Here is a 26891-nt window from a genome sequence, read left to right on the forward strand (position 1 = left end):
GGGGCCCCAGCAGCAGAGAAATGAGAGAAGTCTGTCCCCAGACACCAGGGCCCAGTGGTCAGGGAAACGGCCTCTGCTCTGGTGGGCACCAGCTCTGGCAAGGAAGGGGGACCTTGGCAGGCCGTTTGAGCCGGGTTTCCTGACCTTGTCCCAGGGACAGTTGCACTTGTTAATTCCAAACGAGAACACGCAAAAGTTAGGAGCAAGGGCCGTGCTTTTTTTTTTTTCTCTTTTTTTTACTTATTTAAAAAGGCCTTGGTGGCAGGAATATAGTGTAAAAATCATTGGAAAAACTAAAAGGCATTGATACATATCCGAATATACACTTTGTACATAAATTACATTTCCTTTAGTCTTTCTGAGTGAGGTCCTGATTCAGCACTGAGGTCTAGTAATTCAGAGGTCCCGGGAGCTGCACGTTCAGGCCGGCGTAGTCCACCATGTACATTGGCCACTGCTAGAAACGGGGACAAAGGGTCTGCGTTAGGACTCCGGGTGACGCGGAAAGACCGCCAAACCACTTAGCGATGCTTTCCGAAGGGCCTTGTCAGATGCTATTCGTCTGGAGGCAGCTGAAGGTCCAGAGAGGGGACGTGACCTGTCCAAGGTCACACAGTTCACCAGTGGCCAGGGAGCCTGGGCCGTGGCCTTCCGACCCGTTCCCACCTGTGTCCTGGGGGCTGTTTCTGTGGACCGGACGAAACTGAGGAGTGGCTCAGAACAGGTGGTCGGCCCTCCAGGCCTTATGCCCCAAAGAGTCTGTCCCTCTCCCTCCAGGCTGCCTCTGTTTGGCCCACAAGACCTTCTGCGCAAGGATCTGGGATGTGGGAAGAGCTAGGGACCCTGTATAGGCACCCCTAGGTGGGGAGAAAGGGACAGCCTGAATTTGGGGGGTTTTTCCCCAGGAAGGGGTTAAAGGGAGGCACGGTCAAACGAGAAATCCCCACATAATTTTCTAAGGCGTCCCACCATTCTCACCACTGGACTCAGGATTTCAAAGCCGGTATTCTGAAGTCAGAACTCCCAAGCGTGTGCGCCCCTCGCGGGGTTTTCCTCTTGGAGGGGAGACAACCCAAGCCAAGCCCCCGGAGGGACAGGAGGAGGCGGCTGCAGGCGGGGTCCTCCATCCGCCACTGACCACAGCGAGGCCACAGTCAACCAGCGCTGACCCCCACTTGCCTCCTCCACCCCCTGCGGGTAACATCTGCCCCTCACAGGGCTGTGGTGAGGCCCGGGGCCCGTGAGGGGAGCGCAGAGATGAACCCGGCCTCTGACAGCCTGGGAACCCAGAGTCTGCTCCGGGGCCTGCTCTGGTACCCCCCAGGGGAGTCCCCTACCCTCTCCCGGGGCTCCCGCCCGCCCACCTGCCCCATGGGGGTGTGCCTTCCTGCCTGGGGCCGGGGGCGTGAGCAGCCGGTGGCAGGGTTGGGCTATGTCTTGAGTAGATCAGGGGGATGTGTCTACAGCCCCGAGGCTGTGGAGCCCCCCTCAGGGGCCAGCGTCTCCCTGCACCCCAAACGCACGCCCCAGAGGAGACTGCCACGCCCGTGCCACCTTACCACGAGTGAGATCTGGTTGGTGGACGCCACGGACTCTGGGTTAGAGGACGAGGAGGAGGAAGACGAGGACGACGAGGAGAAGGAGTTCCCTTCTGAGACCCGCTTTCTCTTGCGCTTGGGAATGCTGCTGTCTTTGGCTGGTGGGAGAAAAGGGGCGTTGAACCCCTCTGGAGAAGGCTTTTGTTTTCAGGTTTCAAGCGCCCTTCTCGGCATTCAAGGCTCCAGAACCCCCAGGCCCCTGAGGACCGTCCCTCCAACCTCTGACCTTAACCAGGCCCCACTGTCCCTTGGGTTTGCTGCCTTTGCTAACACGAGCCTCACCCCCCGGGTATGCCTCCCCGAGTGGGCTCAGTTCAGGCCTAGGTCCCCCTTATACCATCCCCGAACCATCCAGCCTTGGGGGGAAGGGCTGGCCTCCCCAGAACTCCTAGGGCCCAGCATCCCAAAATAAAGGGCTTGGCCTCAGGCCCTGGACAAAGTCACTTCAAGTCACTTGGCCCCGTGCCTTCATTTCCTCTGTTAACTGTGGACGTGTGAGGACTCCGACCTGAGACTGCTGGGACAGGTGACAGTTCACAGCAGGCAGGGCCCCCAGGGGAAAGAGACATTGGTTTACAGTCAGACGTCCCAGATTCCAATTCTCATTACTGCCGGCACTAGCTGTGTGACCCTGGACTGATCGATTAACCTCTCTGAGCCAAATGGGGAAAACCGTGTGATGTGAGACTCAAAGGAGATTACTGTGTATCAAAGAGCCCAGCATCCAGCCCAGCACGGGGTGGGACTCAGCTGGGGTTCTGCTGCTGCAGAATGAAATTGGGAAGAACACATGGGACTTAGAAAATAGATTTGCAACCGCGTGTCACACAAGGAGGGTTTGGTGCTAGACTGAGCGGCCACTTCACTGAGTAGAAACCAGCAGGGTCCTAACAGCATGAGGGCTGGCTGGGCCCAGGAGGTGGCTGTTTGTCCAGCTGGTGAAGACAAATCAGAGGCTGCGGGTCTGTGACTAGGGCGGAGACAGATGTCCTGGGAAACAGAAGACACGGAGGCGGAAGGAGCTCAGGGAAGGGCCGGAGTAAAGGGGTTTTGGTAGGGGCCCCACATGGACAGGAAGGCAGAGGTGCTGGCCCAGGGTCACGGCCAACCGGGGTGCCTGGAAAACCCTAAAGATGGCCATGGTGGGGTAGGGGAGTGGTGGACGCAAGTCATGGCATCGGCCCTGGGAGCACGTGGCCCCGGCTCTCCTCCGTGGGGCCTTCTGGATCTCTGCCTTTGACCTGGGAACAGCTCCCCAAACCCGTCACCTCCCCACCCGCGAGTCTGGTGCCCTGCCCGGGCCCCGTGATTAGTGCAGGCCAGAGGGAGGCTGGCTCCTGGCTGGGCTGAGCCACCCTGGGCCGTGGCGTTCCAGGGGGACCTGGACCCAGCTGGAGATGGGGCCTCGGGTCTCAGGCCAGGATGGGGGGCCCATCACGGTCCCCACTGGGCACCTGCTGGGCCTGCAGATTGGAGGGATGGCTCGAGGGGGCCACCAAGCCCCCCACATGGGCCTGCCAAGCTCCTCTCCCTCTCTGGGCCTCAGCTTTCCAGCAGCACACTGTGGCCAGAGGCGTGCCTCCCAGTCACCCCTGGGAACACAGCCCCGTTCCCGCAGTGCATCTTCTCAGGCGGAACCATCGTCTACTGGACGGTCTCCCAGCTTCCTGTGTGCTCAAGGGCTCTAGGGAAGTTCCTGGGGCAGATGTGTGTTCTGCAAATGCAGGAAGGATGGTGGGGTGCCCCCCACCCCCCAACCGCAGCCAGCCTCGGTCACCTCCCCTGCGTCTGTCTCCTCCCCAGGGGGCTTCCATGATCCCACCAGCACTCCTCTCCCCACCTCCCGGCTCCAACCTGCCCGTCATTATCTCCAGCTCATATAACATGCTCAGCCGGGCCGTGGCTGGGCCCTCCCCACGCCCCCCCCCCCCCCGGGCACCTGCACCCGATCTGCCCACAGACCCTGGTCCCCGAGAGGCAGAGAGGTGGCCTTTCCAGCCTCTGCTGTACCTGGCACCTTGGCATCATTGCAGATTTCTGCAAAAGGTCTGAAAGAGAAAGAAATGAGGTGGCGGTTAGAAACATGGGGTTTCTCCTCTTCCTTCCCACCTGCCCCGTGAAAAGATGTACCACCTCTCGGAGAGGAGATGCTCCGGTCTCAGGACCCCGAGATCAAGTCACATCCCCTACCGACGGAGCCAGCCAGGTGCCCACAAAAATCTTTCTTTCTTGTGACGAGGACTTTTAAGATCTATTCTCTTAGCAATTTCCAAATGTGCAGTTATTTTTAACTATAGCCATACAGTGACTATGTGGTAATTGATTTGTAGTCTTGACTTTTTCTGATTTTTAATTTTTTTTTAAATAACTGACTTTGTAAAAAAGATTTTATTTATTTCACACACATAGAGAGAGAGATCACAAGTAGGCAGAGAGAGGGGGAAGCAGGCTCCCTGCTGAGCAGAGAGCCCGATGCGGGGCTCGATCCCAGGACCCTGAGATCATGACCTGAGCCGAAACCAAGAGTTGGATGCCGAAGCGACTGAGCCCCCCAGGCTCATCTGGAAACTAGGAAGCGGGCCCTCACCGGACCCTGAACCTGCCACCACCTTGATCTCGGACTTCCCAGCCCTGCGGAACCGTGAGAACGTGTGTCATACTGAGTTCCAGTGAGCTGGATGGAGTGGAGAGAGCGAGCCTGGTTTGCCTCCCAGCTGACCCACCAGGACTTACCCCCGCCCTTTCCTCGCTCTGGGGAGCAGTTTCCTTTCGTTGCAGATGAGGGTGTTAAGCTACCTGTCTCCCGGATTCTGGGCAAGTAAGAGGGATCTGTGCGTCTGTGTGTCTCTGCCTCTCTTGTCCCCCTGCTGGGTCGGGTTTGGGAATCTCCCCACCCTTTCCCCCGCCCCGGTCCCTGCCCTTCCTGCCCCCTCCACCCTGCCCTGGGTGCGGGGGCGGGGGGCACTCACTGGAGCTGATTGATGATGACCATTCGCACGTGCTCGCGGGCCTTCAGGATCTTCTCCAGCCGGTGGATGTCGTACGTGTTGGGGTTCCGGAACGGGATGTCGTCGGGCAGGCCCGTGACCTCCACGGCGTCCGGGCTGTCCCGGATCAGTTTGTAAGGGACCAGCACAGGCCGGTTCAGGCCCAGGGCCTCGCCTACAAGACATGGTGGGTCAGCACCGGGGGAAGATGTCCCCCGTGGGAGGCCACGCCCTCCGAGGACAGGGCTGGATCCCGCGTGGCCCAGCTCCGCGGCCACCGACTGCACTACAGAGTTTGAAAAATCAATACACGCCCTTTTTAAAATCTGCTTAGCGAAACCATAAATCTAATACCCAGCGCGGACAGTGAACCAGGCACTTGAGGGCGCCCACCTGGTGAAACGTGTGTGTACCCACGGCAGAATAACTACGAAGTCCTTCCTTATTATTTATACCTATACTTATATTAGTCTACTCTACATTACTTATGAATGATAGGACGGGGTGTCTTGGGTGTGTTTTCCAAGGTTCTGAAGCGCGTACGAGGACGCAAAAGAAGTCAGGCTGGCCAACGGCGGGCGATCACCGGGGCTGGCTCTGGGTGACGGGGCGGGTCACCAGTGCTGTTCTCCCTGCCTTCATCCCTGTTTGAATTCTGATGTCACAATGACAAGTGACAGAGACGACCCCAACGACGGCCAGCAGAGTCGCTTGTCACTTTTAGGACGAAACCCCCAACTCCTCGGTCGGTAGCCTGCTTGCCCCTCCCCACGCATCGGGGCCTCCCCCAGCTGCTGACTCCAGGTCCTCTGGCCTCCTTGCTGGTCCCCAGTCACCCAGCTGTCCCCGCCGTCCCGCAAGCTTTTCCTGGAACGCGTGTCCTCTCCTGACATTTGAAAACCACCTAACGCGTCCCATCCCCCCAGGCCCGGCGACCCTTTATCCTGCTACTGTTTTGTCTTCTCTGTTATCACTCTCCTAAACTCTACTTAAAAATATTTTTTATTACTGTCTGTCTCCCTGCTACAGTGCAAAATGGATATGATACTGAATTCATCACAAGTAAAGCAGTGATCTAGAAATCTCAACTGTAACCATATTATTATCATTATTATTCTAAGAATTTATTTTATTTCATTTTTAAGAATTTACTTTTTAAGTATTCTCTACACCCAACGCGGGGCTCGAACCTGCAAGCCTGGACCGAGAGTCGCACGCTCCCCCCACCCACTGAGCCAGCCGGGTGCCCAGTAACCGTATTATTAACTGCCCCATCTGGGCTCCGCCCTGGCACCCTGGACGCCTGCCCCTGGCATGGCACAGCCCGAACCTACTCCGTGACCACCTCCCTGCACAGATTCCGAGCCCCAGGATGCTGGGGATCGGACCCCTTGCCCCAGAGTCCTCACAGCTAAACCTGCGCTCACTCGCACTTGGCCGTGGGCCGTGGCCTCTGCCGCACGACCCATCCCGGAGCAGCGGAATCGCTGACCGCCACCACCGCCCTGGGCGCCCCAGATGGGCTCTTTCCCCTTCCTCCGACGGGGGAAGTGAGGGGTCAGCTCCCACCCTTCATGGGCAGGGCAGCTGGCAGGGCTGGCTGTGGAGGGAGGAGGGGCCGCCCAGGGAGGCCGCCCAGGGAGGCCGCCCCACAGACCCTGCCCCGCAGACCCCATTCCTCAGGCACTGACCGTATTTCTCGTTGAAGAGCTCCTTCACCTGCTCGCGCAGGATCACCTTCTCCCCTAGTCTGTTGGCGTCATCTTCATCTACGAGAGGAAGACAAGGGGGCCGTGAAGGTCGGCCCGGGCCAGCCCCTGGACGGGCTCCGGTGTGGCGCACCCCCCCCTGCCCCACCGCCGCCCATGGAGCTTAGTATCAGGCAGCCTTGTTTCTGGCTTCGGTCGTGTTTTCCAATCCGTCCGTCCCCCTGCCCGGAACAGCTTCCCCGGCGCGGCCCCCGTGTCCGACCCGGAGCACTCTGAGGCCAGGGAGGCAGGGGATCTGCTTGGAGGAAGGAACTCCCAGCCTAGTGTGGGTGGTACACACTTGCAGCGCCTCAAGTGTGACGGGAGACCCGGGGCAGGAGTCAGGGTGCCCACCCCATCTGCAAATCCAGGCGGGCTCCCTGGAGGAGGGGGCTGTTGGAATCTGCTCTCGGAAGGCAGGCAGGGGACTCTGGATGGATGGATGGGGGGGTTGGATGGGGTGGGAAGAACTGGTCCAGGCCCGTCTGCTGGATGTGGCTGAGGCATGGGGTGCGGACAGGGCCGTGGGCTAGACTGAGCTGGGCTGTCGGAAACTTGCCCCGACTGCTGGGGGATCCCGAGCCAGAGGCTCCTGAGCAGGGAGACAGGCGCGCTGCCAGGGGGACTGCACGTACTCCCCACCCAGGGCCCAGGGCAGACCTCCATGGGCACCTGCTGTTGGACCCTCGGCTCCCCTCACCCCTGTTCTGGGTCTAAAGGAGGAGCTGGGAGAGTGCTGAGACGGGGCCCAGGGGCCCGGGCCAGGCTGGGGGACGTGGAGGAATGGGATGGGACGCAAGGGTCCTGGGACAGAGGGGCCTGTGGGCTTGTGCCTGGGCTGGAGATCCAGGAGGGGTGCCCTGAGCAGGCAGGGCCTCCAGCAGACAGGGGTGGGAGCAGAGAGTGGAGCGGAAGCAGGCAGGGAGCCAGGGCCTGGGAGGTGCGGGCCAGAGCAGACAGAATGGGTTTGTGGAGAAAAACAATTCCTGTTTTAATCCGGAAAATCTCACAGAACTTAGTTCAAGTTCAGAGGCCAAGGCAGGCACTGCGCTGGCGGGCGGGGCCTCCCTCCCCAGTCTGCCTGCCGTCCCTGCCGCCCCCGCCTCCCGAGGCCCCTCCCTCCCCCCCACCACCCTGTGCCCTGTGCGGTCCCGGTCATGCCCACGCTCCAGACTCTGGAACGAGATCTGCCATATCTCCGAGTTTCTGCATGTGTCTCTTCAACCATGACCTTCCAGCCACCTGGGTGCCCCTGAGACCTGGCAGACGTCAGGCATCCTAGATAACAACACCCTCTTCCTGAGTCTCCCTGTGTCACGGTCCCATCAGTCGGGCCAAGGCACTGAACTCAGCCCCGCTGAGAGCCCCCTCCTCCCCACATCCCCCCAACACGGCCTTTCCAGATAGTCTTCAGGACCTCGTGGTGGCAAGAGTCAACGTGATTCTTCTCCAGGTCCTGAGTGGACAACCTGACAGAGACCTGGGCCCAAGGGCCACCCAGAGCCTGCGGGGGAGGGGCAGATGCTGTCCATCTCCCTTCTCCCTCCCCGGCATTCTCCTGGGGGCCAGGGTTCCGCACAGACCCGGCGGCACCCACGGGGCAGGGAAGGATAGCCTGGTCTAAAGCAGGGGATGGGGAGGGACACTGGGTGACCAGTGACCCACTGGCCTTGATGACTACCAGTGCAGGGCATGTGGTGGGGGGATCCTAACCCAGCTGACAATCAGGGAGGGCTTCCCAGAGGAGGTGCTGCTGGGTGTTCAGCACCTCCTACGAGCACAGCGCCAGGCCGCAGAAAGGGCGCCTCTTGGCTTTTCCCTGCTCTTTGTTTCTATTCATTTTTTAATTAAAAAAAATTTTTTTTTTGGTTTTTATTTAATTTGGAGGAAGGAAGTTCCATGTTTTCTTAAAGGGTACATTTTGGCGTGAAACAGATGAGGGTAATTCCGTCGCAGGCTGGAGTGGGGAGAGTCCCTGCCCAGTCTGGGTGCTCAGAGGAAACCTAAGGCAGTTCCTCGAGAAGTGTGGGCAAAGGAAACCACAGGCGGAGAGAGGCCCCTGCTATGTCCCTGCTCCAGCCCCAAGGGGGAGAGCCAGGCTCCCTGCTGGCCTGGGTGGCCCAGGCAGGTGACCCTCTGGGTCAGCTGCGGGCAGGTCACGAGACCCCTTTGTGACAGAGCCAGGTTCCTGCCACCATGGTCTCACAGGTCGCACACTCACCATCGGGAGAGGCTGTGGCCAGGCCTGCTGGTCCCCAGGGACTGTCCCCAGGACTGCGGGGGGAGCAGCTGCCCCTGTTAGCCAGGGCTGGGGCAGGACAGGCCCCCAGGAACCGTCCCCTGTGAGTCTGGCCCGCATGTGGGCAACACAAAGACCAGGAAACTGTCCCTGAGAACACAGGGTAGGGCAGAGAGCACGGCCACTGTGGGGCCATGTGGGGCCTCAGCCATAAACCCGGTCTGAAGGGCAAGCCCTGCGCCGGGGAGGTAAGAGTGTTTACTCCGCTGTCGGCCCACTGGGGTTCAAATCCTCTGTTATTAGCTTGTGACTTTGAACAATTCTCCAAACCACTGGATTTCCTCGTTTGGAAAGGACTGGCACCAAACCTGTTCTGGGGGGAACGGCCTAAGCTCCCCTGAACCCAGACCGGCTATAAGGGACACCGGTGTTCGCAAACATTTCAGAACGTTCTCCACTTGGAGATGTCACACTTAGGGACCCACGTGGAGTGTGGGTCCCCCTAGGGCACCTGTCTGAATGCCTACATGCATTGAGAAGGAAGGGGGTTCCCAGGGCCTGTGATGGGGGGGTCCCTGGCTGAGCCGACTGCAAGGCAATCTTGGTTCTACCCCTAAAGCTGTGTGATGTTTGGAAAGTCACTCAACCTCTCTGGGCCTGTTCCCACATCCCTCAGCCGGAGGACCTTCAGGATCCCCTGATGTCACGTATAAACAGTGGACGGCCCGGTCACCGGAATCAGGTTGTCGCTGACGCTATTCGTAGATCAACGCTTCTGTTATCCTGGGGTATCCGGGAATTACACTTCACACAGGAGACTTCCGGATAACGGATGCTTATTCTCTCCAGTCCCCCGGGTTTGTCGTACCCATTCTGGGCAGGCCACTTGCTAAAATGCATCGAGTACCCCTTTCTTACGTAGCACGTGGTGGGGTAGAGCAGGGCGGGGAGGACCAGAGGTCCCCCTCGGGATCTCCCGGGCCAGGAAGTGCTGCACCTGCCCCCGCAGAGCAGAGACCTGACCCCCTCCACCCCTCTCCCCTGTAGGGACCCCTTTAGAGGACAGGCCCCCGCCCCACCGCTGCTCCTTCCAGCTTATTGGTCTCCGTCACTCCGTCTGCCCCAGTAGCTCTCATCTGGCTGTTTCTAATCTGCCGTCTGTTAGCCTGAGGATTAACTGAATTTTGCCCGGGGGAAGAACGCAACCAGGCTTATTAAATCACGGCCAAGCGAGATGCACAGAGACCAGCAGGCTCCGGGTGCCGACTGCACGGGCCCCACAGTCCTCTGCCCGGGAGGAAAGTACGAGGACCCCGAACACGGGGGGGCCTCCCCCCACCAGCTGGGGGTCTGCGGCTCAGACTGATGTCTGTACTCTGACCGTCAGGATTGTGCGGGGCTAGGAGGAGCCCGCCGCAAGGGACAGGCTGCTCAGAGGGACATGACTCCCCCCTCCCCTCTCCCAGCGCTTCCGCGGGACCCCTCCTCTCTGCGAGGCCTGGGCTGGGCGATGCAGGCGTCAGGCAGACCCTCAAGAGGACGGGGTGGGGGGATATCCACGGGGGTCCCCACGTTGACGGGACAGCTGCCCCCGTATGCCCCCCGCCCGGGCCCTGCTGCTTGCACACCTCCTTTTCCCGGCTCCGGACCTTCGCCAGAACGAGAAGGCGCGCTCAGCTTCACCTGTTCACCCGTCTCAGCGCGGCGTGCAGGTGCAGCGGGAATTCCTTCGGTGGCTCCGAGGGGCCACGCCCCCGTGCCCGCTCTCCCAGACCGAGAAACTTCTTACACGTGCCGAAGGAAATAGGGTCCAGAGGCTAACGGCACCCGTAGTAACAGGAAAACCACAAAGCGCCCCGAGCGGCCGAGGACCGCAGAGGTGTGGGGTCGCCCGCTGGAACCGCACGGAGCAGTGGACGCGAGCCGGGGCGCTGTCACATGTTAGTGTCGCCTTACGTAAGGCCGAGCGAGGAAAGCAAATGGGGCGCCCGGGGGGGCTCAGTCAGCCAAGCGGCTGACTCTCGGTTTCGGCTCAGCTCGTGATCTCAGGGTCGTGAGATCGAGCCCCACGTCGGGCTCTGCCCTCAGTGTGGCGTCTGCTTGACATTCTCCCTCCCTTGCCCTCTCCTTCAACCCCCTCCCGGCCTCTCTCTGAAATAAATAAATACATCTTCAAAAAAGAAAAAAAGGTAAAAAGCATGCAAAAGGAACAATTTTAGTTTCGGCAAATATTACACATGACAGAGCCCCTTCGGAGTTCAGCCTGTGAGCCGTGAGCGAACCTTAGATACCCTGGACGTTCTTCTTACACATACGAACCGACGGCAAAGTTTAATTTAGAAACCGGGCACAGTAGAGAGATGAACAACGATGATGGTAAAACTGAATTATAACAACGTAGAGTATTGGAATGAAAGTCACGCGAATGTGGTCCATTTCTCTCTGTGAACATCTAATTGTATCGTGGTTCCCCTTCTTGTGATGATGTAAGACGGTAAGTCGCCCACCAGGGGAGGAGCAGCGAGGGGAGGGACGCAGACGGAAGGACGTGCGGTTAGGCTACTGTTGCCTGGAGAACAGTGGCCGGTTTCTGGACCGCAGCTGACTGCAGGCGGCGGAACCGCGGAAAACGAATCTATGGATAAGGGGAGCGGTTGTATTTGTCCCGGGGAGAGAGGAGGGCAGGATGAGGGAGCGCACGGGGGTGGGGGCATGTTATCCGCCGTTTTGTTTGTTTTAAAGATTATTTATTTATTTATTTGACAGAAAGAAATCACAAGTAGTCAGAGAGGCAGGCAGAGAGAGAGGGAGGGAGAAGCAGGCTCCCGGCTGAGCAGAGAGCCCAATGCGGGGCTTGATCCCAGGACCCTGAGGTCATGACCTGAGCCAAAGGCATGGCTTAACCCACTGAGCCACCCAGGCGCCCCTACCTGCCCTGTTCTAATTCTTGGATGGCGGCGGGCTCATGGGGTTCACCACTGTATCGATGAGCAAGCAGACACATGAACAGGAATAGGAAAGAAAAGAAGTGTTGAAAAATGAATGTGTGCTCTCTGCACTCTGGCAGGTAAAACACACTAGTGGAGAAGCTCCAGACTCTAAACAGAAAGCCTGCGGTTCAGTTAAGTGTACGGTATCGATCAAGGCTGAATTCTTAGTGTTGACAAAGGTACGCGGTTCTGCCGACCCTGTGTGGGTCAAAGCATCCCTCTGGGGAGTCCGGGCTATCTTTGCAACTCTTTGGTGATTAAAAATGATTTCAAAATAAAAAGCTTAAGCAAACCATCGTCACATGCAGGGATGACCAATGGTAGAGCGGGTCCTGGACCCGGGATCAGGACTGATCTGGTCAGTGCTCGAGGTCCAGTGGGGATGAGGACAAGGGAGGGAAGAAGGCAAGCTTTCTTCCCCAAAGTCTCCTCGGACAGGGCTCTGCGCCCACATCCATCCATCTCCCTTCCCTGGTTGGGTGCTCCCTGCCCCTCCCTGCCCCTCCCTGGAGCCCAGCTTTGTGACCCCTAGCTGGACCGAAGGTCTAAAACAGAGGGCTCTCTGGCTGGAGCTTCCCCTGCTGGGGCTGGAAATTTGCCCTTCACGCCTCACGACAAGCCTGACCTCCCGCGCATGGTCCCATTCTACAGATAAGGATACTGAGGCTCAGAGGCGTCAAGGTGCTCGCCCAACATCACGAAAGCCACAAGGTCTGCGATTGGCTGTGCTAACAGTAAAACCTGGTCTCTCTGACCCCAGAGTACTGCTTTCCCCTTGGAGAGCAGCCCAGCACCTTCTCGGGGGCCTTTGTACCAACCTGAACCTACCATCCAGGCTTGGCAAACACCAGGTCTTCCTGTGGGGGTTCATCTGGGATCCTAGTGCCAGCCGCGCACATGGCCCTTCCCAACGGAAATCACCTCCTTCTCCCTCCTCTCCCGTTCCTTCCTACCAGGTCTCAGCTACGTGTTCTGGACATCACTGATGTCACTGACCCAAGGCCGGGCAGGACCTGGGCTGACCAGGGGCCTGGACCAGCCAGGCACAGAATGCCACGCCCTGAGCACCAGGAGCAGGACAGCAGCCCCCTCCTGGGAGAGATGGACAGATCTGGGCCCTCAGCGGCAGGAGCCAGGACACCGGGAACGCATTTCTGCGGCATCACCTGGGGTGCGGGGGCTGATTCCCAGGATGCGACCAGTGTTTGTACAACAGCAGCTCAGGCTGCAGCCAGACACGGGGGAACGGTCGCTCCCTGTGGCAGGCACGCTGAAACGTGTTGGCTCTCACCCGTGTGTCCAAGAGATTAAAGCCCTAGCGCCCGCGACGATGCCCAACGCCAAGTGACTGACAGAGAAATCAAGGTCTCGCGCACGGCTGGGCACTGTTCTCACAGCTCCGTGTGGATCCATTCCCTTAATCCTTCGAACAACCCTCTGTGGCTGGCCCTGGGACTACCTCCACTTTACAGACAGGGAAACTGAGGCACGGAGAGATAAGCTACCTGGCCTGGGTTACACAGTGAGTAAGCGGCGGCCGGGACTGGCCCCCGACTTCCAACCAGCTGGCATGAAGACAGAGTGTCCCAAACCCAGGCTTGTGGTCGTGCTGACTGCTGATTAGGACCTCGTTTCCACGCGTGAGGGAGGGAAGAAAGAGCACCCGTCTCCCCGTCTCTGCACCCCCAACCCCCAACCCCACATTTCCGACTGCCTCTCGGAACGCCTTTGATTCTGCACGTCCCCGAGTGGACTCTCCACGGCTCCCTCAAACCTGTCCCTCTTCTCTGGGCTTCCTTCCCTGGGGTCCCCCTCCTGGTCGCCCAGGACAGACACCTCTGCTGCTTCCAATCCCGGAGCACGTGGAGTCGTGGCCCCGCAAGCTGTCCCCGTCCCAGTCCCCAGAAGCCTGGGACTACGTTTCTTTACACGACAGAAGACACTGGCTCGTTTAGGTAAAGGTCTCGAGATGCGGAGGTCATGCTGAATTATCCAAGTGGGCCCTAACTGTGATCATTAGAGTCCTTCCAAGGAGGCAGCAAGGTCAAAGGCAGGAGGAGTTGGGCCAACGGAAGCAGAGGTCAGCGTGAGAGCTTCGGAGCCAGAGGAGGGCGGGTTCTAGAAGGTGGGAAAGACCAGAGCCTCCAGAGGGACCTGCCCGCCGACTCATCGCGGATTCCTCACCTCTGCAACTATAATGGGGAAAAATACTCGTGTTGCTTCAAACCAGCATGTTGCGGTGATCTGGCCCAACAGCCACAGGAAACCCGTGCCAACCCCATGGGTCCCCGTCATCCACCAATGCAGGAGGTCACCACGATGGGCCACTTTCCCAGAGAAACCTCTGGCAAGCCCAGCCCATGGCGAGTTAGGCCTCAGAACTGCTCCTCTCATGGCGGGAGAACGTCCCGCTCGGCCTCCCCAAGACCATTCTCTGCTCTGCAAGTCGCATCGATCACTCTCAAGAGTCTAGGGGACCCCGTCCTTCCTTTGCTTGAAGTCTGCTGAGGACTCTGGTGTTGTTGTCCATGGGACAAACCCCTCCTCCCTCCCCTGGCAACCGAGACCCTCTGCTGGGGCCACTCTTCCTGTTTCCCACCCCAGAGATGGCACACTGGGAACTCGGGGCTCCCTTACGTCATGGAGCCTGCAGGGGGGACCTTTATCTCCTCCCCCACCTTGCGTGGCATCTGTAATCCTGGGGGGCCTGGGTCCTGCTGAGGAGCCACCAGTGCTCGATCCCAGGACCCCGAGATCATGACCTGAGCCAAAATCAAGAGTCGGATGCTCAACTGACTGCGCCTGCCCAGGGCGCCCCAAAAGTCAACGTTCTCGTCCAGCTTCCCGCAGTCTGCCTCCTCTCCCCATTTCCACCTCATCTCCTACCGCTTCCCCCACGTGCTTCCCCTGACACCCTGGCAGGTGACCCCAGGGCCTTTGCAGTCGTTCTCTCTGCCTGCACTGCCCTTCCCCGGCCCGCCCTGGCTCACAACCACCCGCTCTGAGTACTCCCCAGACGCCCTCCCTGAGGGCCCACCACCTAGCTCAAGTTGCAACCCCCTAAAAATAACCGCAACCTCCCCCCATCTGCTTCCCGCCTCCCCTGAGCGTACATCTGACACACTTTTACACTCGGTGCGTGATTCTCCGCAGCCACACCAGAACGGCGGCTCCGTGAGGCAGGATTTTCCTTTCTTTTTTTTTTAAAAACACCTCGTGATGAGCAAAAGCCCCGCACCCAGCCCAGAGGAGTGCCCAGCACCTGAGCTCCCAAAGGGGGAATGTCCCTCTCCCTGTGCCTGCAGCGGGCTTCAGTATAGGGCTGCCTGTCCCCTACTCCCACCTCCTACCACGAGGCTCTTTTGTCCCCAGAGCTGTCCTTAGCAGGCTGGGAAGCCGGAGTCCCTCGGTCAACCACGCGCCCTGAGCCCCCCACGCCTGTGGCCCAGAGACGCAATTATCGGCCAGCGAGAACTTCTGTTCTGCGCACCGGGGCCCCGGGACCCTTGGAGCCCATCTCAGTCCAGCCCCAGTAAAGACACCGGTTGTTCCTGTGAGCCTGGGTGGTCCCAGCTCGGGAACCAGTTTCGGCGTGGTTTTCTGGAATGCTGCAGAAGAGTCTGAAGCCTCTACGCAACCCCCTGCTGCCTTCTGGGGAGCCCTCAGCCCAGGGGGCTCTAGGAACCACGGGGTCCCCCTCCCCAACCGGCAGGGCTCCAGGAGGACAGGGGCTGGGGACCACTAGCCCAGTCAGGGGTGGGATGGGGCTGCGGGGACCCAGCGGGGTCCTCACAGCCCAAGAAAGGGTAGGGGCCTCCCGACCAGACAGTTCGCCCTCCCCTGCGCCGCCGGGCCTGGAAGAAAGGAGGCAGCGGGCCAGGAGCGCGGGGGCCTGGCAGCCCTGCTGGCCGGCGTCTGCCCACAAAGGCCTCGGGGCCCGCCCTGCAGATGCCAGCTCTCCCCGGGAAGGCAGCAGGGAGGCTGTTCCTGGAGCCTAATTAACAAAGAAAAGCAGAGATAATTAAGTGGAGAAACATGTGGCTGACGCTGGGACGGGGATATCTTTAGAAACCGAGAAAGGACGGCTTTATTTTGAGCTCTCGAGAGTGGGACAGCGTCGGAGGGGGGAGGGGGGTGTAGGGGCCCCAGGGAAGGGGCGGTGGAGCCGGAGGAGCAGGTGTGCGTGTGCGTGTGTGTGCCCACCCCAGGAGGAAATGACCCTCAGGGGGCTAAAGGGAGGGGGCAGGGGACCGCGGAGGGGTCCAGAGACCGGGGGTCACATCCACCGTCACGCAGCTCAGAAGTGGTGGCACGGGGTCCTGAGGGGGTCGACCGGGACTCTCCACTGCCTCCCGCTTTGTCCCCGTCCCCCGCCATCCTGAGCTGAGAGCAGCCCCATGCTGGCCCCCTCCTCCAGGAAGCCCACCTGGCATAGCGCCTGCTGAGTGGCAGGAAGCCCCCCTTCCCCACCCGCAAGCAGGACCCCCGCCCTCTGCTTGAGAGGCCCTCGGCCCACCCCACCACCCCACCGCCGCGCTTCTGGGGCCGAGCTGGGAGCGTGTCGTGGGTGAAGCCGGGCTGACTCCTTTCCCTCAGCAGAACGCGACCGAGCACCACTGCTCCTTCTAAGCGCAGAGTTTAGGGAGCAGCCGGTGTGGGGACTTCCGAGGTAGAGGGAGGATCCTCCCCCCGCCCCCCCAGCCCTTGGAAACTTCAGCCCTGCCCTGCAGGGGTGCTGGGCTCCGGCTGCGGGGGACGTCAGCGGAAGAGCTTGCCAAGGCCGGGTCTGCAGGGTCTAGTCCACGCTGCAAAGCCAGGCCTTCCAGGCCCTCCACGCTCCGCCTGGCCAGCCTCTCCTCCTCGCGCCGCCTCCCGCGCGCCCCGGGCCCCGGGCCACCCGCTTCTCCCCGCCCTGCCCTGGCTGTCCGCGTGGGACCTTCCCGCTTTACAAGGAGGGAAACCGAGGCCCAGGCAGGCGAACCTGACTTGCTGGAGTCACACAGGAAGTCGGCAGCTCTGCTCTGTCTCCGGGACCCGGAGCCCCTGCTCTGGAGGTGGGGGGAGTGGGGAGGAGGGGGGCTGCTTCTGGGTTTCTGGCTGAGGGTGCCCTGGAGCCGGCAGGGGGGGGCCGCGCCGCTGGGGGGGCGGGGACCGGTGCAGAGGACACGGGTCTGGGTCCCCGGGCCCCTGCGTTTGCCCAGGAGGGCGCTGGGGTTGGGCGGCTGGGTCTGTCCCTCGCTCGATCGTGGTTCCCGAACACCAGAGGGGGGCCCTGCGGAAGCCGGGGAGCCGGGAGGCCCCGGGAAGTGATGGGGTGGGTGACGGCCTTGCCTCTGAGCCCTTCCAGGGCTCCCTCCCACCAGGCAGGGGACAGTGCAGCCAAAGGCGGCTCCAATCTCCACTCAAATGCCCCCAGTGACGGGGAGTTCACTACCCAACAAGGCCCCGCCCCCTGTTTTTGCCACTACAATTCGAGAATAGTTCTAGAACGATATTTTCTTGGTCCCTCTTGTGTCTCCCAGAAGGGCTGCTCTCAGCTCTTCTCACCAGCAAATTCTTCCACTTCCTTCCCCCACCCCCACTCTGTTCCTTCACAGGCTCTCCTCCTGCAAGGTCTCCCAGTGGTCAGTGTGCCCCTGGCCCATCTCCGCGGGCGACTCACTGGCCCGAGTGGTGGCGGCCACCTCCACGCGGACTGTGCCCAGCCCCGTCGCTGCCTTGCGCTAAAACACCGATCGGGTCCCACCGAGTGCAATGAACCCCTGGATGTCTCCCGGGGCTGGAGACCCAGCCTCGGGCCTGGGTACCACCATCGCTCTTCCAGAACTTTCCGCCCGGACTCCTTCCCACACTTTGGCCACCTCTGCGGCCTCTCGCCTGGGGTCAGCCTCCTCAGCCTTCCCCTGGCTTCACCACCCCAGTTTTGCTTTTCTAATCCACCCCTGGCGGGCGGCAGCCTGGTTACCACGGTAACCGTAAGACAACGTGAAGCTGATCCTATCATTTCACTGACTCAGAAAGCAAGCCTCCGTGCCACCAGAGAGAGCCTGAATCACCGGCAAAGTTTCTGGTCCAGGCCTTTTCTAATTCTGGCCACCACCCCACCTCCGGCCCAATATTTCCTGCTGAGGCTCCACAAGAGCCCAGACCTGGGTATGGCTTGGGCCCCGTGCTAACCCAGGCTGCCTCTTGCAGCCTCAGTGTGCTCAGCTGTGAAATGGGCACGACCACAGCATTGACCCAACAGGCTGGAGAAGGGCTCCTGGCAGGAAGCTAGGTCTCCAGGGGGAGAAGGGCTGGTCTTTGCCGCAGGTGGCACTGAGCTCGTGGCCTGGGGCTCAGGGACACCCACCCCGCTCCCATCACGTTTCCTGTGGAGCAACGCATAGGCAGACGCGCCTTCCAAGCCCCCGGCCCTCCGTGCCTCGACGGCCACGTCTGAACCTCTTGGTCACCCACAGTGGCAGCCCATATCAGGGTGGACGGGACTGTCCCCTCCCATCTTTCTAGCCGTTGCCTCTAGGACCTGACTCCACCGGTCTCTCATCGGCGCTGGGACCCACGGCGTCGCCCCATCACTCTCCGGACTCCCTAGGAGGAGTCAGCAGGGCCTCCGGCACCAGCGCTCAGCTCCCCTCTGCCGCCCCTGTTTCTCGGGGGGAGGGGGACGGCGGTGTCCCTCCTTTTGCCCCCCCAAACCCCCCTCACTCATTTCTCTAGAATCACGCTGTGGCTCTTCTGACCTCTAAAACCCACTCCTATCCCACTGCAGCCGGCAGACCCGCCCCATCTCTCTCCTGCCCCTGGTGCGATCCATTTCTCTGCTCTCCGTCCCTCCTGAGCCGGCCGCACCACCCAGGTCCCCTCCCTGGAACGGCTGCTAACCCCGCTGCCCACGACCTCTGGGGGTTGCTCAACCCCACGGGCCGGTCTCAGGTCTCCCGTATGTGACCTCACACGCAGCACCTGGCTCAGGCACTTGGCTTCGGGCCGCCTGTCTCTCCTCATCTCTCCAACACCTGAATGTGGGAGGGCCCAGGGCTCACCCTTGGGCCCCTCCAAACCGTCCACGCTCATCCCCATGGTGATCCAGCTTCACGACCAAAACACACTGCCTGCGGGATCGTGCCCACCTGCATGTCTCCAGCAGGATGTTCTCTCTGATTTACAGATCTGCCTGTCCAACCCGGCCACTTGGGTGTCTCATGTGCCTGACAGACCCCGACCCCTCTCGCCCTCCAGCTGCTCAGGACAAAATCTTTGGCTCACACCCCACGTTTAACCGCATCAGCAATCCTGCTAGCCTTACTTCCAAAGTACGTCCAGGGCCTCAGGGCCTTTGCACTGACTCCCTCCCTAGACGCTTCTGCTGGGATTTCTACCTGGCTCAGACCGGCATTTCCTTCAGGTCTTAACTCCTGCTGGCCTATCTAAAACTGTCCTTTTGACATCCTACCTGTGTTGTGTGTCCCCATGGCATTCGTCACTATCAAGTACGGTGCCCTTTGTCCTTATGTATCCTCCCCATTAGAAAATAAGCTCCACGAGAGCAGAGACTTTTTTTGGTCTATTTTGTATTCCTAGATTCTGCTTGCCACAAGGCAGGCCATACATACATATATTTAATACACATACATATTTTATATATACAAATATGTATTTATATATATTTATATATATGTATTTTATATATATATTCAAAGTTTTAGAAAGAGTGCGTGCACACAAGCGGGGGGCAGGAGCAGGAGAGCGAGAAGTAGACTCCCTGCTGAGCAGGGAGCTCGCCCCGGACCCCAAGATCATGACCCGAAAAGAAGGCAGACCTTCTTTTATATATAATTTATATATATATATAATTTTTAAAAAGTAATATATATAATATATAAAATATATGTATTATTATTTAAGAGTAATATCTGCACCCGACGTGGGGCTCGAACTCACAACCCCGAGACCAAGGGCCACACGCTCTTCTGACAATATATTTTTGTTGTACCTACACATAAACCCAAAGGATTAACTGTGAACCTGAAGGGTGAGAGGCAGGGCCCATGTTATGGAGGCTGGGAGCCAGAAGGGGGCAGCAAAGAGCCACCCAGCGCGGCTGACAGCTCCGGGAAGCACCGGCCTAAGCTGTGTGACCTTGAGCGGGTTTCTTAACCTCTCTGAAACTCGCCTTCTTCCTCTAAGATTGGTGACTGGGGGAGACCCCGTGTGCTGCTACGGGAAGGCTTTGCGACTGTCCGGATCGTGCGCACGATGTAGAGGTCAGGTGTCCACAGTATGAGCTGTCCGATGTCCCCGGCTGGGGGACGGGACAGTAACTATGACGCAGCCTGACCAGGGAATGTCATCAGGCGCTTTAAAAAACATCAGAAAGTGGTTATGTTTCCAGCGTGTGTGTACGTAAATTTATAGAAAGAACAACAGCGAGATGTAAAGTTAATAAGCCTGGGGGAAAGTCTGGAAGAAATGTATCATCCTAAAAACGAACAGCCATCTGGGCACTTAGGTTTCTGTATGTTCCAAACTTCCACCATAGACACACAATCTGCATTTCCCTTCAGGTTTTTAGGACCTTCTAGAATGTTCTGTGGTTGCTCCTACACCAGCCTCCTGGGCAGAGGGCCTCTCCTTCCCGGGCCCACCGCTGCTGCTTCCCCGCATTACCCCAAAGAGCCTCTGCTGCCGTGCTGGCGTCCACGGCCGGGGGCCCCTCGGGGTCTGGCTCCAGGCTCGCCCAGATCCCCTCCCCAGCAAACACGCCTGCTGTGCTCCGTGGGGAACGGTGGCCTGTGGCTCCCGGTGCACATCTGTGCCCGAGAGCTGGATGCCCTGGGCTTTGAGGGACTCTTCGTGCTGTCCCCAGGCAGCTGCCTCCCAGCCCCACTGGCCCGGCCTCCCTGCTTTAACGCAGGTCAAGCCCACTGAGGCAGCCAGCAGCTCCAACACCGTGGACCTCTCCTGGCCTTACTCGCTATGGCTCCCGAGCTCATGCCTGGGTCCCCCAGGCCCACTGAAGACAGGACTGGAGTTCACGCTGGTTTGAGCAGAGGGCCCGGCCCCACCAGCCCTCTGCAGCCCCAGGTCTCTCCACCAGGTCCCTCCAGCCAGCATTCCAGCCCCCTAGGGATCTGTTAAGCCGCTGGCCCATGGCTCCCCCCCACCACCAGAGGCCCGAAATCCCACCCACTGTCCTCTGAGACTCAGTCCAAGTCCATCATTAGCCAGGCGCCTGGCCAATACTCAGAAGGGCTACCAGACACTGGGGGGGAAACTGAGGCCCAGAGGGCAGATGTGATGTACCCAGTTGGGATAACACTAAAGGCCTCTGGTATCATCTCTTTTGCCCCAGAACAAAGCTGGCTCAGGAAAGGCCATACCCTCGCCCCACTCTGGCCCAGCCCACGAGTCTAGGAAGCATCATGAACGCCCCAGGTCTAACGACCCATTTATCTTCAAAGCGTCGTCGTCGTCTTTAGAATGCACTTGTCTCGGATGGTTCTTGTTAGGAAAGGCTTCTATGGGAGCCTTTGCTAAATCACCTAGAAAATCTCAGAGCTAACCTTAACAGGCCTCCCCTTCCCAAGCCCCACAGCCCCGCACCTCCCCGCCGCACCCCTGACCTGCCCTCCCCGTCCCGCCCATGGACCAGGTCCTACCCCAGTCACTGGTCTGCTCTCTGTAGTAGGAACTGGCTACACGGGTGGGCTTCTTAGAAGGTTCCAGGCCCTGGGGGAGCCTCCCCGGGGAGCAGCAAGGGGCATCTCTCCAACCTTCTGCATGGACAATTGTCCATGACGTCTTGTAGGCACCAACGTGGACACATGATCGTCAAGACGTGGTGGCCCCCTGACCCTAACTCCTTGGCACTGTGAAGCCTTCTGGAACCTGGACACGAGCCCAGGGAAAAGGGGAGGAATATGGACTCCGATTCTCCCACTATGCAACGCGGCCTTTCCGTAGAAATCTGGTTTAATTTTACATGTCTTGCGCTTCTGAGTTTCCGTTCCCTATTTCTGGAAGAGGACGGAAGGAATAGGAAAGTGTCTTGACGGCCCCACTGTGCCCAGGATAAGGCCTGTGCCTTTGCCATGACGTGCCACACCCTCCTGGCCAAGCTGGTTTCAACGCTGCCCCTGCCCCAGCCACGGCCCCCGATGTCCCCCGTGTGCCTTTGCTTGGGCTGGGCCTGCATCTGTACCACACGCTGTTCTCCTCGTCCCCGAGGCCTGGTGTAACGCCACCTCCTCCAGGAAGCCTTCTTAAACCCCAGGAACAACCGCTGCCACCGTCCCCCCGGCTGAGCACTCCCCGTCACTGCCAGCCCGGGCTGAATGATGCCCCAACGTCTCACTCAAGCGTCAGGATGAAGCCCCCAGGACAGCAGGGGGAAAACAGTCCTCCACAGCCCGTCACTGTCCACCATTTACCCAATTCCGATCACCTAAGGAGGCAGGTACGCCTTTTCCCATCACACAGATAAGCAGAGGCTCGCGGATGTGAAATAAGGCGCCCAGGGTCACGTGGGCAGTATGGGGGGGGTGGGGCAGGGATTTGAACCCAGGTCTGAGCACCAGACTGGGTTTCCTACAGTCTACGCGGTCCACATGCTGCCACCGACCCACAACCCACAACCCACGCCTGCCATCCATGTGCCCTGGGCACCCGCGTCCGGTTCAGCCCACCTTCCTCCAGACTACGGCACCTGCCAACGTCCCACCTCCCCCAGACACCTGAGCCCCCGCTCCGGTTCTCCTGGGGACCCCAGGAGCTGGCCTGTGTGGGCTTCGGCGACTGTCTGCTGGAGGGCTTGGAGACAGGCTGTGATCTCTAGTGAGCTCTCGGAGGCCCCCGTGAGCCTGGACACCTTCCCCGCGCAGCGTGACATGCGGCATGAGTAAGCTGTCCCGACCTTTCCCAGGGGTCACCCAGTCTGGGATGCCAATGCCTGGAAAGGCACCGCAGGTCCATCCCTGAGGGCTGGGCCAAGGGCTACTTTCCCACCGCCTCCTCCAGGCAGCCTGCCACCCTGGTCCACATCACATGGGCAGAGAAAGCATTTCCCAGGGCTCTCTCCGCACACAGAAGAGCCAGAGCACAGGCCGAGGGGTGGGTGGACAGGCTGAATGGCCCGGAGACGTCAGGAAGTTCCTCTAACAGCCAGTGGGCCACCGGGCTCCCTGGGCTGGAGAGACTTGTCAGCAGGATGGCCAGCCCTGTGGTCTGCGGGAAGGTCGCCGTGGACCTTCTGCCCCGCTGTGTTCCTCCGCAAAGCCTGACTTTCCTCTACTCGGCGGCTGCTGAGTTATGGACCACCCACATCATGGGGCCTGCCTGCCTGCCCGGAGCCAGGCTTTGGACCCAACAGTCCCTTCAGCAAAGGTGGGCATCTGGGCGAGTCACTGATGTTCCCTCGGCCTCCGTGTCCTCCTCCGTAAAAAGGTCCCAGGGCAAAGCCTTGTAGCCCAGGTGAGGTGTCAGAACTGACCTTCTTTCCTGCTCCGCAAGCTCATTAATAATTGTGTCTCCCCTCCACCCCCGGGCAGCTACACACTCAGGCCCCCACGGGGACCCAGCCTTCTGGAAGGAGGGGCTGGGAGCACACAGACGCTCACTGCGTTTCTGCTCTCCCTCTGCACCTCCCCGGATGGGGCCGAGGCCTGGGCAAGGCCGCAAGGCTTCCCGTCTCTCCATGCACAGGCTCTGGGGTCAAGAACTCAGCATAGGCAGTGTCAGCCCTGGAGACCCTGGGCAGCCGAGAGGGCTCCTGAGGCAGTCATGTTGCCCCCGCAGGGACAGGGGCAGTCTCTGTTCATTTAGGGTTTTCTGGTCTTTTTTTTTTTTTTGGTAATCTCTATGTCCAATACGGGGTTTGAACTCACAACCCCAAGATCAAGGGTCACGTGCTCTACCGACGGAGCCGGCCAGGTGCCCCTCTCCTTCAGGCCTTGGGAGGGCCAGGACACAGCCCACGGAGGAAATGGAGGCAGTGAGGGCCCTGAAAGGCGGTCAGGAGAGACAGCTTGCCCTCTGAGGCTGAGGAAGCACTCGCCCAAGTCTGGGGGTCCTTATGCAGAAACCCCTCCCTCTGCGATTATGAACCACCCGCCACCAAGCTCACCCACACACCGAGGTCAACCAGGCCCCTTCATCAGGAGCGGTGGGCACGGACCTGGCCCAGCCCCTCCCTCCCGAACCCCGGCCGGGTGAACACGCAAGTCACCGTGCCCCGCCGTCCCCCTTTTCTCGGCCTGAGGTTCCAGGGTGGCCTTCCTCCTCCCACCTGGGGCCGGTGCCCAGAGGAGGTGGGAGAACAGAAGGGCAGGGCCTGGCGTCCCACAGTGAGCCGGGGCTCCGGCCTCTGGCCCCCAGCACGGCGGCCGGCCTCCCATGCCAAGCGGCCCCCCCTTACCAGGCTTTGGGATGAGTCCTTGAAAAGGCCTGGAAGAGAAACGGAGATGGGAGTATCAGGGGAGAACCTGAGAGCTCTGCAGAAACGTCTGGGGCCCACACCCCACGGGCTGCCTCGGGACGGCATTTTAACAAGCTGCCCGGGGACTCGTTGCTCGGGCTGGACACGGTGACGCTGTGGCACTGTGCTGTGCGGGAGGGGGACCGGGGCCTCCTGCTGGCTCCGAGACCCCAGGCAAATCAGCTGTCTCCCTGTCCTCCCCCTGGAGTGGGCCGACCGCCTCTCCCAGGGGCTGGGAGGGCAGTGAGTGGGAGCTGCGGGCGGGTCGGGTAGGAGACGACAGGAAGGCCACCGCTCTGCTGTGGGGGCTGACGTGGGGTTCCCTGCACCCTGGCTGGTCCGCAGTCACCCTTCTGCACCCCCTCCCCCGACCCGGGACCCAGGATGGCGCCGGATAGTGGAACAAGGCAGGACCAGATCACACGACAGGCTTAGGGCCGTGCTCATACTGGTCTGGCCTCCTCACCCTTCCCCTGAGTACCTGGTGACCGTGAACTTGATCTTGTCAGCCACGGCGAGGATCCTCTCCAGGTTCTGGGAGCCAAAGGTGCAGGGCTTTCGAAACGGGATTCCTGGGGGGAGCCCCTCGATGATCACCGAGCCGGGGTTACTCTTGATCCGCTTGTAGGGGACCTGGACGGGGTATTTGATGCCCAGGGCTTCTCCTGTGGAAGTGGGACGGAGCGCGTGTCCTCAGGAGCCAGAGCAGGGCCGGTGTGTGGACGCGGGGGTGCAAATGTGACGGGAAGGCGTGCACGTGGGGTGGGGGGGGGTAAGCGGGCTGGCGTGTAGCCCCGTGGGAAGGGATGATCGGTGCGGGGCCGGGAGTTAGGGAGCAGGTCGTGCAGGGGTGCCGAGTGTGTCCAGGCAGGGCTGAGGAACAGGCAGGCACATGAGGCTTCAGCCACGGGGAGGACAGTGGCTCAGGTTCCTTGGTCTCTCCGCGTGGAGGATGGGACCTGTGGGTGTGGCTGGCCCTTCCCTACAATGCCTGACCCTCCGTCAGCACCCCCCGGGACCTGCCCCACCTGAGGGCAGACTGCCTTCGGGGTCCCTCCTGGTCAGAGGGAAGGGACTCCCTGCCATCCGTCCAAGGGGCTCGCTGACCTGCATTGGCAGGGGGGATGACGTGTCTTTATGAGGACGCGAATCTCCACATGGCTCAGCTCCTCAGTGAGGAGCTGAGCCTTCTCTGGGCAAGAATGAGTCCTGGTAAAACCGGACTCATTTCTCTTTTTGCTCTGGCTCCCAGGAAACTCAGAGCCTGATCTGTCATCTGTATCCACCACTTACAGAATCTCGGTGGCTTCCTAGGACCCCTGACTTCTGGCCAACGTTCCAGCCTGTTTTTATGGTGGTTGTTTTTTTTTTTTCCATGGAGATATAATTTCCATACCATAACGCTGGCCATTTTAAAGTGTACGACCCGGGGTTTCCAGAGCACACGCGGGGTTGTTCAAGTCTCACCACTAGCTAGTTCCAGGACACATTCATCACTCCGGAGAGAAACGCTGCGGCCATCGGCGGTCTCTCCCTGCCCCGCGCCCCCGAGCCCTGGCGACCGCTCCTATTCCATCTCGGTGGATCTGCAGCCCGTTTTTAATTCTTTATCCTGACTGTGCTGCTGACAAGGTCATATGCGATGGCTAAGAGATCCTTTTTGAGATGAAAAAATAATTGGACACACAGGAAATTTTATACCCGTGATCCATCAACGGGGACACCGCTGTCTCCACTTCTTACCTCTCCGCTGGCCCTTGCTACAATGACGGATGGCCTCCGTGTGGCCAAATCCAGCAGACACCCGCCCTTCTCTCGACACAGCTCAGCACAGATGACCACGCTCCCCGCCCTGAAGCCCTCTCTCTGATGTCCATGAACCCGTACTTTCCGGATTTCCACCCTTTCCGGTCACTCTGCTCCTGCCTAGACCTGACCTCTAAATACCAGGGCTCCTTGGTCTGGGTCTGGGTCTGGGTCCTCTTTTTGGCTCCTCCTACCCCTTGGCCTAAATAGTAGACTGGATCCCCACTTGCCTATGGGTCTTTGCAAGACATCCAAGATGGCACCCATCCTCTTCCCGTCAAGCTTCCCCTCCTTGGTGAGAGCGTTGCCCCCTCTCTCTAGCTGACCGTTTGGGTGTCCACCTGTCAGGCCCCATGTGCTCTATCCCTGCCTCTCCCTCATCACGGGGATAGGTCCCGATCACCCAGTGAGCATGTGGTGTTTCCCTGACACAGGGATTGGATGAGGAATAGACATGTGACTCAGTGGGGGCCAATAAGAAACAAAGGAGGGGCTCAAGGAATTCCAGGGAAAAAACTGCTGCTCTCTGGAGAAAGCCTGTAAGACAGCCAGCCCTCTCCTTCCTCAGGGTGTAGGTGGGATAGCGCAACCTGCGGTGGCCATTTTGCCACCAAGAGGGAAGCCAGCCTGAGACTGATGTCCACCTGGTGGAAAGACACCAAGGAGATCTCGGAACTACTGGATCCAGCTGATCCTGAAGGCGGCCCGACTGCTGGAATTTCCAGGCTGTGAGCTCTGGCCAATGATACTGCCCAGAGACAGCTGCACCAACATTCCTCCCAACCCACAGGCTCCTTTTAGTGTCGTCAACACTCCCCCATGGAGAACTGGACCTATGTCCCCTCCTCTTGACCCTGGGCGGGACTTCGTAATCACCTCCACTAACAGAGGACCCCGGAGGCTCTCAAAGGTGACGGCTCCCACCTGGCTGGCAAATCCAGCCACCTTGGAGTCGCTGGGCTGGGGCTGGGGAGTCCACGTGGGGAGATGGCATGGGAACAGGGACAGAGGCCTGAGCAGCCCGTCTCTTCCCGCACCAGCTCTTTCC

The 26891-nt window shown here is 59.9% G+C and overlaps 1 protein-coding gene across 6 annotated transcripts in view; it reads right to left on the bottom strand.

The window, feature by feature from the left end:
* Positions 1-237: 237 nt before the first annotated feature.
* GTF2IRD1 (GTF2I repeat domain containing 1) overlaps positions 238-26891 on the bottom strand; it is a 94352-nt gene continuing 67698 nt past the window's right edge. For 4 of the 6 annotated variants that reach the window (XM_045993465.1, XM_045993460.1, XM_045993461.1 and 1 more), the window contains 7 exons: positions 24519-24702; positions 23978-24006; positions 6277-6354; positions 4568-4760; positions 3609-3646; positions 1560-1696; positions 239-457 (listed from right to left, as the gene is read on the bottom strand). In XM_045993465.1, the coding sequence (XP_045849421.1) occupies positions 389-457; positions 1560-1696; positions 3609-3646; positions 4568-4760; positions 6277-6354; positions 23978-24006; positions 24519-24702 (728 nt within the window). In that variant the 3' untranslated portion in view covers positions 239-388. Of the gene's footprint in view, positions 458-1559; positions 1697-3608; positions 3647-4567; positions 4761-6276; positions 6355-23977; positions 24007-24518; positions 24703-26891 lie in introns of all 6 variants that reach the window. The other 2 variants (XM_045993464.1, XM_045993463.1) reach the window with 1 other exon arrangement.

This window comes from Meles meles, chromosome 21, assembly GCF_922984935.1.
Source record: "Meles meles chromosome 21, mMelMel3.1 paternal haplotype, whole genome shotgun sequence".
Classification (NCBI taxonomy): Eukaryota; Metazoa; Chordata; class Mammalia; order Carnivora; family Mustelidae; genus Meles; species Meles meles.